Source organism: Clarias gariepinus, chromosome 3, assembly GCF_024256425.1.
Source record: "Clarias gariepinus isolate MV-2021 ecotype Netherlands chromosome 3, CGAR_prim_01v2, whole genome shotgun sequence".
Classification (NCBI taxonomy): domain Eukaryota; kingdom Metazoa; phylum Chordata; class Actinopteri; order Siluriformes; family Clariidae; genus Clarias; species Clarias gariepinus.
Window position 1 is genome coordinate 23,563,722 of NC_071102.1, and position 13,861 is coordinate 23,577,582.

The 13,861-nt window shown below is 35.5% G+C and overlaps 1 protein-coding gene across 6 annotated transcripts; it reads right to left on the minus strand.

Moving 5' to 3' along the window:
• Window positions 1–708: 708 nt before the first annotated feature.
• si:ch1073-513e17.1 (sialin) lies at window positions 709–11,077 on the minus strand. 6 transcript variants are annotated; one of them, XM_053491386.1, is made up of 11 exons: window positions 10,888–11,077; window positions 7,418–7,531; window positions 4,916–5,136; window positions 4,564–4,797; window positions 4,300–4,474; window positions 3,887–4,005; window positions 3,615–3,776; window positions 3,335–3,467; window positions 2,951–3,098; window positions 2,241–2,331; window positions 709–2,128 (listed from the first exon to the last, which is right to left on the minus strand). In XM_053491386.1, exons 2-11 carry the CDS (start codon window positions 7,521–7,523, stop codon window positions 1,976–1,978), a joined length of 1,542 nt encoding a protein of 513 aa, XP_053347361.1. In that variant the 5' UTR covers window positions 7,524–7,531; window positions 10,888–11,077; the 3' UTR covers window positions 709–1,975. The 6 variants fall into 6 exon arrangements, with proteins under 6 accessions (XP_053347361.1, XP_053347358.1, XP_053347359.1 ...); XM_053491383.1 differs by having other exon boundaries at window positions 7,418–7,581; XM_053491384.1 differs by having other exon boundaries at window positions 10,875–11,077.
• Window positions 11,078–13,861: the final 2,784 nt, after the last annotated feature.

The window sequence follows — 13,861 nt, forward strand, 5'->3', positions numbered from 1 at the left end:
TTAACAAATTATTTTATTCACAGTTCTTTTAAAATTATTATTATGTGAACAAGAATCCTTTCTTCAGTCACTTCCATAAGTATTTTAGCATCAAGTACATTACTTTTTGTGTTTACCCATATATTAAAAAGCTGCTTATTAAATGATTAGGCTGTGTAGACAGTAGTACTAAAAGCACTAGCAGTACCAGTCTATTCAGTTATATTACTGAATAAATAAATTGTGCTATTTTTGCAGCTGCTGTGTGATATGCATAAATACTACTTCCCTTGACTGGTTCCCTTCTGGATCACATGTTCTTGGTCTGATCATGTGACAAGCTGTGCCACACTACCAAGAGCTTCTAATTTTTTTATATAAATAAAGGTTTTCATAAATCATGGTATTTAAAAAATATACATACCAGCATACATGGCAATCTGTTTTGTTACATCAATACACTTCATGAGTCTTGGTGCATCCACAGAATAAACAAAAATATTATAATGAATACCACCGGAGCAGGCTAATTAACTTGCCATGTGCATTCACATACATTATACTGAATATATATTAGACACTTTCCTACTGTAAAAATCTTACTGTTTAAATCTTACATTTATCACAATGTGTGATGCACTGATTTAATTGTATTTTAGAGGCTTAAAATATCCATTAAACATAAAAAAATATGACAGTAATTATATAAATCAATACAAAAATCTAATGTTTTCATACAGCAGATTTATGAAATAAAACATTTAAAATTGTTTGCAAACTTTGAATATTTTTATGCTACAAGTGTTTCTTAAAATAGTATCAACAGGATCTTAAAATAATTGCATAATATACATTTTGTAAAAGTTTGTAAATTAACCGTTCTATAAATGCATACAAATTGGATTTGGGGTTTAAAAATTACAGGTAAACATGGTGCTGGCGTTAAGTAAGATTTTCTATAATTAAGAAATATCACATGAGAGAAAGTGCTGTTGTACTCGATGTCGACATGGTTGTGATGAGGGCGCGTTATTATCAACAGATTATGATCTGTTTGTTTATATGATTATTTTGCACTGCAAAAACATATCCTTCCATGACTGGCAGAGCTCATGACCAACAGCTGGTGTAATTAAAAGGGGTGAAAGTAGTATAATTTTTTTTTATTGTTTATAGGTAGCCAAAAGCTATGGAAATTAAACCATGGAGGTGGTTGACGATTCCAAAAAACGTATTCCAGCTAACTGGAATTCATCAGCTAACTTCGAGGTTCTGGGTTTGAGTCTCAGGTTTGTGCGCTACATAGAGTGTAAGATAAAATCTCTTGTTCCAAACACAAAGAAGTACCTTTCATCAGAGATTAGAGAGGGATTTGGGATTTAGCCTTGTATTAGAAGCTAGTTAGCTTTGTAGCTTGCGTTAACCATGAACATGGTTAACACAAGGACACAACGTTATCAGACGTTTTCAACGTTTTCTTTCTGAAAGTGCGTACGTGACAAGATTTGAATGTGCTTTTTGGGAGGCAGCTGCTCTTCCCTCTTTCTAGTACTGCAGACCTACTTTCACCCATACTGGCATTTAGTGTAATTAACAATTGTTAGAACACCCGTGACATGAAGTTATACATACAGTTAAATAACCCATTGCTGTTATGCTCTATATCACCACTCATGTAATGCCTCGGTCAAAGCTAACTGTAACTGTAATTAATATAATGTATAGACATTTCATAATTATAAGAGGTAACAGTTATTCCCATGGTCTGGTCCTTATTTTCAGATAAACCTTAACCATATTATTAAGTATACTAAATAAGACAAACATCAAGTTTTAAAACAAATTATCACATTTTTCAAATGACATTATTGTTTTCCCATATTCTCTTTTTATATTGCATTTTTCAAGTATCATATTAAAAACAAACTAATAGAAGTCATTAAAAAAATTAAATATTTAAGTGAATCACTTAATACTTTGTATTTTCAAAACATGTTTAGTCCCTTTCCTCTGTCTCTGTTTCTGTCAGCTTCTCCCTTAGTGCCCAAGGTTGGATCTTTCCAGAGCCAAACAGTGTGAAGTATAAGGCTCCAAATACACTCACTCCTGCTGACAAATAGAAGACGTTCATCCAGCCTGTCAGAGATTGCTTTAAGGAGAAAGAAATATCATAAATCAAAGGAGTTTGTAAAATCATGTGGTTTGTTATAACTAAGTCTAAGTTTAATTGTGTATGTGTATGTAATCTCTTGTTATCTTACATCTTTGACAAGTTGACCCACTGCAATTGGTGCAAGTATTCCTGGGATAGTGCCAAAAGTGTTGGTGATCCCGAGCAGTATGCCAGCATACCTGGTAACATGGAATATTGAGAGGGGAAAAAAAAGGAAAAAGAAAGCAAGCTTGGTAAAATATTTCCTGCAGTCAGTGTATATACTGTACATATACAGAGGACAGTGCCCACAGCAATATATAAAAAAATATCTTATTATTACTACTATTATTATTTTCATTATAATGTACTTATATGTATATTTGCTTTTTTTACATCTTTGACTAGATGTCTGTACTCTTTTATTTATTTATTTATTTATTATTACTCTTTCTATACTATTATGTGTTTTTTTTATCTACTCCTGTCATTTTTTTGTGCCTTTTTTCTAAGCTTTGCCAATATGACAAATGTGTAAATAATTGTCATGCCAATCAAGCATCTTTAAATCTTTAAATATAGGCTATGCTAAAAATATTGGCTAAAAAATATTATAAAATCTATAAATACATGGCTGCTTATCTTAAAATAGAATTCATAAAGTGAATATTTTCCATCACCAAATAAATAAAATGTATTTTAAAATGGCCATTTAAATGCAAAAAAAAGGCACTGTTTCTTATACAGACAACATCTTTTAAAATAGGGCTCAGATGAAACATGGAAGCTTGTGATCTCAGGTGATCATTGTGCTCTTACTGAGGAGCAATATCCATCTGGTTAATGAAGACTCCAGCTGCGCTGATGCCCCCAAATGTGTTGGATAACGTGAGAAAAGTAACAGCCAGGACGCCACTGCACCCAGAGAATACGACAGCAATCAGGAAAATCGCTGGAACAACCAAACCTGTAGAAACACAAAAAGAGAAGATTTCCTTAAGAGTCTGGTCTCTTTCATTTTTTCTTTCTCATGTCATCAAGTTTTTCCCCATCATTGTTGCTTATTATGGACTTAAAATCATATTTGGATTTCTGTGCAGCTGCTTTGTGATTATTCCCATAATATTAAACTGAATATTAGATTTTACTAAATTAAGATGCATCTTATGATACCCGAGAGCGACCTTAGTGCCAGTCACTAACCGGCAATAGTGAAGATTTTGCGGATAGCAGTTACACTTAGTATCCTTTTCTCCAAAAGGTAGTCTGCGACCACACCAGAGAGCACGGAAAACAACCAGCTGCCTAAGTAGGGTAGCGCTGACAGGAAGCCGTTCTATGCAGCAGAATAAGAGAAAGTCAGGTGAATAGTGCTGGTCATTCCAATAGTGATCGAGACATTTATAGACAGTATTTGTTATTCATTTATGCATAGTGCTCTAAAGGCTGCGGTCAGTGGGTTAAAACTTTTAGGACGTCTTACCTGGCGTAGGTCAAAGTGCAGCACTGTGTCCATGTAAGTAGGCAGGGAGGTAAGCAGTGTGTAGTAATACCAGTTAGAACACATCTGTGATATGATGATGGCCCAGAGAGGGCCTGAGCATGCCATGGCCAACAGTGGCACTGACCAACCATGGGTGCCTCCCTGTAGAGTAGAGAAACAAACATCGTTAACTATAGTCAGCATATAACCTCTCAAACATTACCCGTATGTTTCAGTATAATTTAAAACATAACCTGATGATCATTTAATACCTCAGAACCTATCGAGTTGACAATGTATTCTTTTTCCTGGTCACTTATTCTTGGATGTAAGCGAGGTTCATCTGACACCATGATGAACCACAGCACTGCCCACAGACATCCTGCTCCCCCTGGTGGCGAAAAGAAAGAATAGATATCAATTTCCATTTCAGTGATAATTTAAATTGTCCAATGTTAGTGCAGTCTTTTTTATTGCACTCCATTTTTTTTGGTAACTTAATATCAATATAAATTGAAGGTATTTCTAACTGTAAATGCATGACACGCTAAGCTTAAATTACTGCACACGTTATTAGGTATCAAGCAATAATAAGAAAAATAACAATAGCAATAAATGTTCTTAATGTTATAAAACCAATTGTGTATATAATTATATAATAAAGATATTAGAGTGGGATAATTACCACACCAGTAGAAGACTGCAGGCCAGCCCAGGCTGTGACATATGAAGCCTGTGAGAGGGAAAGCAATAAAAGCACCAAAATTTCCTCCTGCCCCAGAGATCGTCATCAGACGAGCTCGTTCCAATGGAGGGGCCCAGCAAGCCCACATAGCCATCATGGCAGGGAATGTCACACCCTTATCACACAAAATACATCTTTGTTTATGCTTGAAAAGTGATATAAATTGTGAGAATATATATGTATTTTAAAAATATGCCTCTTTACCTCACCAAAACCCTCAAGAGCCCTTAGAGCGAACAGCCAATTAACCCCATATTCAGCAGCCCAAGGGGTGAGGATGGTGAGAATTGCTGTACCTAAAACTCCTCCTCCCAGGAACTTACTCCCACCACAGCGACCTGACAGGTATCCCCCAGGGATCTGAGTGAAAAGGTAGCCAAAAAAGAATGCTCCCAGCAGCATTCCCTGTGTCTGAGGATTCCATGGGTATCTTGGTACCTGAGAGACATGGAAATTAGTAAAAAAAAATCAGAACAAGCAAAGCAAAAAATATTTAATTGCAGATGTTTTTCTTTAAACAAACGCTGTGGCTGGGAGAGTGGACTAAAGCGCTCACCCCATCTGGCTGATCGGGAATTTGGTTGCTGCTGTTTGAGGTAGTAGAAGATGCTGGGCACTCATTTGATTCATTGGTATTGTGAGATGGCTGCGTACCAGTTATATTCACCATGGCAACCATGGCAACACTGAGATTGACCCGTAGCCCGTACACTACAGCGAAACCCAGGAACATCAGGAAGGCTAGGTTGTATCGCACAGAGCAGCACTGAGAAGACACTGTTACAAACACACACACACACAATTCCAATCAAATTTAAAAAATTTAAAACTGTTTGCAAGCAGACCACAGGAGACATTTCTCATCTTTTAAAGTGTATAAGACAGACACCCTTTTTTAAAAACAGATTATGCTAGATATCTATAAAAATCTATCTTTTTTAGATGGCTGACGTGCATATATAGGTCTATACACAGTCATGTACATACATTTTGGAACGAAAGATATTTTTTGGCATTTGGTAACACAGACCATTTTTTGGCATTTGCCACAGAGTTTTAAATGAAACACTGAAGACGTGAGCAATGTCAAGACTTAAGTTACGCTTTAATTAAAGGGGTTTGACAAAAAAAATGGCGCGAACCATTCTGGAATTATAGTCATTTCCACACACATATACTCACACAAACCCATTTTAAGGGCTCATAAATACTGGAACAAATGACTGACATGTAGTTGCATGACCAGGCGTGACCTGTTCCCCCATTACTTTATGAATAATTAAGAGGATAAAAGGCTTGAGGTTGGTTCCGTGTGTTAAATTAGCATTTGGTAGCTTTTCACTCGAACTTTCAACCTGAGGTTCTAAGAGGTGTCTTTGTGGTAAAGTTTGCCATCATTATGTTGAAAAAAAACAAAAAAACAATTAGACTGACAATAAAAACCTGTGAGGCCAATACAAGAGTTTGGAATTTGGAAAAAGAAGGAAAATAACTAAAAAGGCAATTAAAAAAAGGGGAATTAAAAAAAGGAAATTAACAAGATTTTCTTTCACCTTTTGAACAATGGACCTTTGGATATACAGTACAATATACTGTATTTGCATATGAACAGCATTAACTGTCAACATTTACTTAAATGGCTGCCAATGGAGCCAGGTCACTGGTGTTTATTGATGATCTGACTGCTGATAAAATTATCAGGATGAATTCTTAAGTGTATAAGGCTATACTCCCTGCTCAGATTCTGCCAAATGCTAGAACACTGAAGGGACACCGCTTCACATTCCAGATGGATATTGACGCAAAACTTATAGTGAAGCTACCCAAAAGTTTCTTAAGGCAAATAAATGGGATATTCCTCTCTGGCGAAGTCAGTCACCTGATCTTAACCCAACAGAGCATGCTTTTCACTACTTAAGACAAGCCTGAAGGCAGTCACTCATTGACTGCAAAGGCTTTTCATCCATTATTTTTGTTCCATTATTTATGAGTCACAAAAATAGGTGTGTGCATGGAAATAGCTGCAATTCCTGAATAATAAATGCCACACTTTTAGGTGTTTTATTTTAAATTTAATATGGAGATATACAGAAACTAAATGGCAAAAAAAAATGGACCTAAAATACAGTGCATCTTAATAAATTAGAATATCATAGAGTAAAGTTCTTTTTACTCCAGTTTCTTCCCACAGTCATGTAGGTTAGGTTAATTGGTGTTCTCAAATTGCCTGTGATGTGTGAATGAGTGTGTATGTCTTTGTGCCCTGCAATGGATTGGCGCCCTGTCCAGGGTGTACCCCGTCTCGTGCCCTAAGTCTCCTGGGATAGGCTCCAGGCCCCCCGTGACCCTGAATACAGGATTAACCGGTAATGACGATGAGTGAGTGAGTAAGGATTTTCTGTAATTTAATGATAAAGTGAAACTCTTATATATTCTAGATGCATTACATATCAAGTGAAATATTTGAAGCCTTTTTTAAAATTATTTTAATGATATGGCTTGCTGCCAGTATCTCAAAATATAAAAATATTAATAATAATTATAATGATAATAAAAAAGTTCACCAACACTTTTTCATAGTTCACTTTTTTCATATACATTTATGGTTTGAATCCCTTCTTATTTAATTTAATTGTTTGTTTCTTTCCCCCCCTTTTTTTCCACACAGAACCAAAAAACTTCCAGCTTCATGTTCTTTTTTTCGTTTCTCTCCTTTTTTTTTTATCCCTGGCGTCTAGCTTTTCTTATACATGTAAAACTGGAGTCAAGGAGGGGTGGGGTGGGTGCTATAGGGGTTTATAAGGGAGTTATACAATCTGTACTGAAACATTACATGTTTACCCTGTTATATCTCTGTTTAAAATCAATGAAAAAAATTGTTGAGTTAAAAAAATACATTTTGGAAAACCTATACAACACCTAAAACCCAGACCCAAAGTCTTTTTCTATCATTCCTATCGTATTTATTAACCCAGGATGAAATCTAGGCCAAACTTAAAACATAACCCATAGACATAATCTTAAAAATCTTTTTAATTACATATATTCACATACATACCTTCATAATTTTTAGGTTGTGCTGCTTCATTATCCAGCAGTGGTACTTCTTCCTCCTCCTCATCCTCCACAGCAGTGTTAACAGTCCATCCATTATGTCGAGCCATGGTAAATGCTTAAGTGCAACAATTTTCAAAAGCGCTCCTTAAATCATACGTTTAAGTCCTACATCAGAAATCAGCACAGATAAATAGCCTACTATTGAACCTTGAACTAGTTAAACTTCAGGTGTGAGTAGTAGGGAGAAAAACTATACACAATTTAGTAGTTAATAAAGAAAACTCAGAGAAAACACGTAACATGTGCATTTAGCAATGACTTCCTATTTCGTAACTTACCAACCAGAGAACCTTCAGGCTTAGGTGTATTGTGGTTAGTTAATGATCCAAACTTCTTTCAGGATATTTTTCTCAGGATAAGTTGCTTAGTCACACAGTCCGGTAAAACTGTAACTGATGTACTCTTTCTGATATTTATGATATAGGGAATCTCATGACTGAAAAAGTACAGTAAGTACATGTGACCAGCTGAAGTTTCCCACCAATAAGGACTTTTGTTAAGTTTGCTCATTTACCTAAATCCTAAATGATGTTGCAACAACAGTAATTATATATGGGTCATTGACGGATAAGACTTTAAAAAAAAAAAAAAGCCTTAAAAAAAGTCATCTGGGGCGACCGTAATGTATCTCAGAATTCACATTTTTATGTATCATTAAGACTAGTTGAACTCATATCAGTAAGTAGATAAACTGATGAAGAAAAATAAACTTTAGTGCCCTTTCATTTTATAAAAACCATTATTTCACAAGTTTATTCTATAATATCAGAGTCTCCTTCATTATCCAGTTAAAATAAATAAATTCCATTCCTATAAAAGGAATGGAAAATGGCTGAATTTAGAAAAAAAAGATAAAATATACAAATAATTATACTTAAACAATTAACTCTATGTACTGTATATAATTGATGTATAGAATATGAAAACTACAAATATAGGACATATATCTATCATTTAAAACATTTAGCAGTGGTCGCCCCACATGATACTCGGTCGCCCCATATGATGTTTTCAAGTTTACTCAAGTATAACAGGCTAACGGTTAGCCTCAGAAACCAAACTAGCTTCTTCTAGTGACAAAGCACTATCAAATTTATCATAAAAATATAGATTTGTGGAAAAAAATTATAATTCACAGTTTTGGGGTGGTCGCCCCACATGATGACCAAAAGTGACTACGACATCACAGCCGTTAAAAAACAGCTTTTTCTTACTATATGAGAGAGACTGATTTACTATACAGTTGTTTCCAGGGGGTCTTCACTTGTGTCTGGCTGGTGCAGTATCCCATCCTTGAGATGTTTTTTAAAATAAAGGTCCCAAAATTGTGGTTTGTTGATGGTCACCCCAGATAAAATGGATAGAATCAACATAATTCGGACAACATTCGTTTGTATATCATGATAGAAATATATGAGCAAATGCTTTATAGTTTTGTCAATGGATGTAAAACATGTTTAAAATTATGTCAACTAGGAAAAGAGATATATTTAAGTTGATTTAAAGTGTTTTTAAACCAGTTGTCCTAACTAAAGTCAAGGCCGGATGGTCACCCCATATGGTGTTTTGGCACTTCGGATAGCAGAAAAATTATGAAAAACTTAAAAATTTGGAGAAGTTAGAGTGGTTTAGTAGGTAAAGAAGGTATAACAAGTAGATGAGAAATTTTTATGTATTTTTTAGTTTTTTCTGCAAAATAAAATTAACCCGGACAGAAAAAGGGGGCGTCACGTCATTGACTCATCTACTAAATATGAGGAACGTTTTTGTTAAGGATATCTGTAAATAGTTATTTAACATTCAGGACTTTTTGTTAATTCATGGTCATTTTAAAATAAATAAATATATAATTTAGAATTTCTATAATTGTCCCATATAAAATTTGTTTGATATTATTTTCTTGTTATAGTGTTATCACCATTCATTGAATAGTCAAAAATTTTTCAAAAAAAAAAAAAAGGTACTGGAGACAGTGAAAAGTAAAATATTCTGGGCAATTTTCTAGGTTAACCTAAGTTTGATCAAACATATGCAGTATGCATTAAATGTTACGATTCACAATGCAAATTATCTTTGGGGAAAAATATAATCTCTGTGTTTTCAAACTTGGCCTGATTTTTCTTTTCTTTTTCTAAACTCTCTGATCTCCTGGGATTTTTATCAACAGTCTCTAAAGATTACCTACATTTTTTCAATACGAAAACATGTTGTTGGTCTTTCAGCTGTTCACAGCGGGCCATGAGATCCGCACACAACTTGGCAGAGGTTTTACGCCTGATGCCCTTCCCGTTTCGATACAAAAACATCTAGTTATTTACATGAAAACTTTGTGCTGATGAGAGGGATCAACAGTGAATGTCCAGACTGGTTTGAGCTGACAAAGACCACAGATAAGCTCAGTATGAAAAGCATCTCCGAATGCACAACAAATAAAAGCCTGAGGTGGATGAGCAGCAGATCACATGAGGTTCGATTTCTGTCAAAAAAGCCAAAAACAGGAAGCTGTGGCTGTCTTGGACACGGGCTCACCAAAACCGGACAGCCGACAACTAGAAAACCATAGCCTGGTCTAATGAATCTTGATTTTTGCTGAGGTACACAGATGGTAGGATTCGAATTTGGCTTAAACAGCGTGAGTTCACAGACCAAACTTGCTTTGTGTCAGCAGTCCAGGCTGGTGGGGATGGTAAATTGTTGTGGGGAATGTTTTTCTCTTTACACTTTTTGCTTGAAAATACCAATCAATCATCTCATAAATGCGACAGATTTTTAAGCATTGTTGCTGGTCATATGCTTCCTTTTATGGTCACAATTTATAAAAACTTCCAATAAGTACTTTCAGCTGAAAAATGCACCATGTCACAAAGCAGAAGTTAAAAAGAAAAAAAAAAACTTAAAATGGTGTGTCAAGAGTGTGACAATGTGTTCAGTGTTCTTCAGTGGACTTTCCATTAATTTCTCCAAATCGAAAGACTACAAACACATTTGGGATGTAGTAGAAGAGGAAAACTTTTGCAGTATGAAATGTCACCTAAAAAAAATCCATAACATTCTCAAGATCAGGTTGTCAAAGAAACGTTTTCAACTTATGATTGTGATAAAAGAATTGAGGCTTTTTTAGGAGCAAAAGTATTAGTACACCCTACCCAGTATTAGTACTGTATAGTGTTCCTAATAAAGTGCTCAGGGATAGTATAACTACAGTGTTACACTCTCAACAACAACAACAACAAAAATAACATCTGAGACAAAGCTGCCACAACGGTTTTAAAGTCACAAACTCATACCTCTGATGATCTTTTATAAAACAATAGGCTAAAATGTTGGTGTTGAGACAAGAATAAGTTAATAAGTTACTTAACATTTTTAGATTTTAGATCATGTTAGGTTTTTCTTACCAAAAAGTCTTACATTTTAGTCGATAAATACTGGTGTAGAAGAATCAGCTCTGCATTTTTGTCGCATCCTAAAATAAGAAAATGTAACTTTATTTATTTATTTTTTAAAGTAAATGCTACATAGTGGCAGTTCCAGTCGGTCCAGTTCTTCTTGCTGATAATGCTTGTCTGAAAACCGGCCAGTGTGTGTTCAACGTCGCAAATGTCCAAATGTTTGTGAAAATCAACGCGTACGCAACGCGGATGCGGCGCTCAATGTGCGCAGCTGTTGTACTGCGTGAACACACCATGGCTGCCAACTCTCGCGAGAAAGATAAGCAACCGCTGCTTCAAAAACAAGCCCAAAGCAAGCCTAATGTCATCATTATAGTATGTTACGGGCACAGAGCATATATAACTTCAACAAGAAAATATATGCCTCTCTTTTGACGGTCACATGATAGCATTAGTATATATATAGTACACACAGGTGCATCTCAATGAATTAGAATATCATCGAAAAGTTGATTTATTTCAGTAATTCAAGTCTAAAAGTGAAACTTGTATATTATATAAATTTATTACACACTGATATATTTCAAGTATTTATTTCTTTTCATTTTGATGATCATGGCTTACAGCTAATGCAAACCCAGAATTCAATATCTTAGAAAATTTGAATATTACTTAATTTCCAATTCAATTCAATTCAATTTTATTTGCATAGCGCTTTCAACAATTGTCATTGTCGCAAAGCAGCCTTACACAATCAAAAGAATTATTTAAGTTTGTATGAAATGTGAATGTGTATGAATCACAATGGTCAGATAGTCCCTGATGAACAAGCCAAGGGTAACTAACAGTGGCAAGAAAAAACTCCCTGAGATGGCAATAGAAAGAAACTTAAGAGGAACCGGACTCAACAGGGAACCTATTCTCATTTGGGTATTTTACTTAAGACCGATAAAAGAAAAAAAGTTTTTTAACAGAGAAATGTTGGACTACAGAAAAGTATGGTGGCCGAGAAACAAAATAATAAAGCAAAAAAACTAAATAACAAATTCAAAAACAAAAATTCAAAAACAAAAGCAAAATGAAAAATCCAATCTGATATTTTGTTTTCATTTTTGTTATTTTGTTTTTGGTATAGATATTTTGTTTTTGTTATCTTTGTTTTTCGGTTGTGTTATTTTGTTTTTCAATTTCTTTTTTCTTTTTTTTAGTTTGTTTAGCACTTCTTGGCCACCATAGTAAGGGCTCCCTTTGCATGAATCTCGATGAGCTCAACATGGGTTCTATTTAACACAAAGTCAGATATTTTAGGTCATTTACCAAAAGCACCCAATGGATTTTGATATACTCCTCCTGGGAATTTTATACATACGCCACCAAACCGAGTCCATAAGACTGGAGGTCTTAACATGCTAGAAAAATCACACACAGGTTGTGTGGTGCGCACAGGTGCCGATGGCGCAGGTCCTTGCACTATGACATCAGCACTATGATGTCATCACCTAACTATGATAATGTTGATGTCTCATAGTTCAGATGTCATAGTGTGCAAGGGCCCTATTGTTTTTCTAACGATTATTGTTATTATTATGGCCCAAGCACTATGACATCTGCACAATGAAATCATGGCTTTATGTCATTAAGTGTGCCGGCGCACACTTATTACTCTTCTCCCCTAGAAATCATTGCGCAATCCATTTATTATATCCCTAAAACTTTGCGCCATTTCTCGTCCTGCAGTTTTTTAGATGACCCATACGTATGTTACATCGTTCCGAGCGGCTCGCTCGGGAATGGTGTGCTATGACTTTTGGTGGGGGGCCGTCGGATGGTGCTCCCCAAATCCCCCAAAAAATGGCCCCAAAAAGTCTTGTAGACTTAACATTGGGACCGGCCTCGGCTGTGACATCACGGCTGTGACAGTGATGCAACGGGAGGCTCGGCAACGCAACCGCTGGACGGTGGCCGCACTCATTAGAACTGACCCGGCCGTCGCAGAGGCACACTTAAAATTTCTCCAGAAATTTTTCGCTTTCTAGTGTAATTAGCATGATGTTTAGCTGATTAGCATGGTGCTAGCTTGATGCTAGCTATATTAGCATGTTGCTATCAAGATCCCATTGTCGTAGAGATATGGAGAGTTTCGCCACGGCAAGCACCACTCACATTTTCTTCAGGAAATGTACCTCTCTAGTTGTCATTGCTATGATAGTGCTGATGTCTGATTGCTTTGATAGTACTAATGTCATAGTGTGTCATAGTGTGTGAAGTGTGTGAAGAGCCCTCTTGCTCATCTAATGATTTTTTTCACACATCCAGTGCTTTTTTGGGGGTCAGCCTCAAAAGTCATGAATGTCATGGGGCCCTCACATGTGATTTTGCTGCATAGCTCATACACACTTGCACGTATACATGCGAAAACCCGGTACATTTTTAGAGCTCACTGAGCTGAACAAACTTGCACTGCATTTCATGGGCATATTATGTGACAACACATTAAGTGAATCAGCCTCTTGGGCCTTTTGAAGGTTTTAACATGCTCAAAAGGCACATACTGTAGGTTGTATCTTATGCTTTGGGGGCTATGGCGCAGGTGCTTGGGCATTGTTGCTTGCAGCTATATTTTATTTTATTTCCAAAAAACTAAAATTGCAGCAAAATTTTTTTTAGGAAGAAGCAGGCCCACTCATCTCTCACAAATGAAAAATTTACCTCTTTTCCACAATCTCCATAAATCTCAGACTAGTATACTTATTTTTATTACCAAAATAATTAACCTTATTTCCGAAACCTATATATCATTACCACAACAGATGTTCATTAGATGTTAATTTAATAGGAAAATAGTACTTGATTTTAGATGCATGTGCAGAATCTACAAATTATGTTTTTGACATTTCAAAAAAATATTAGGTTTTATCGAAAAAAATGGTTGTAATGAGGGAAATCAATCAAAATAAAAAACTGTTAAAGTATAAATAAATATTATTTCAAAA

Bases quoted from the DNA above. Each gene is read 5' to 3' on its own strand.
- si:ch1073-513e17.1 (XM_053491386.1), bottom strand. From the start codon at position 7,523: ATGGCTCGACATAATGGATGGACTGTTAACACTGCTGTGGAGGATGAG. The intron at 4,798-4,915 runs GTGAGCGCTTTA...CATGTCTCTCAG, and splicing joins TTCCCGATCAGCCAGATGGG to GTACCAAGATACCCATGGAA. The intron at 3,777-3,886 runs GTATTAAATGAT...TCTACTCTACAG, and splicing joins TCAACTCGATAGGTTCTGAG to GGAGGCACCCATGGTTGGTC.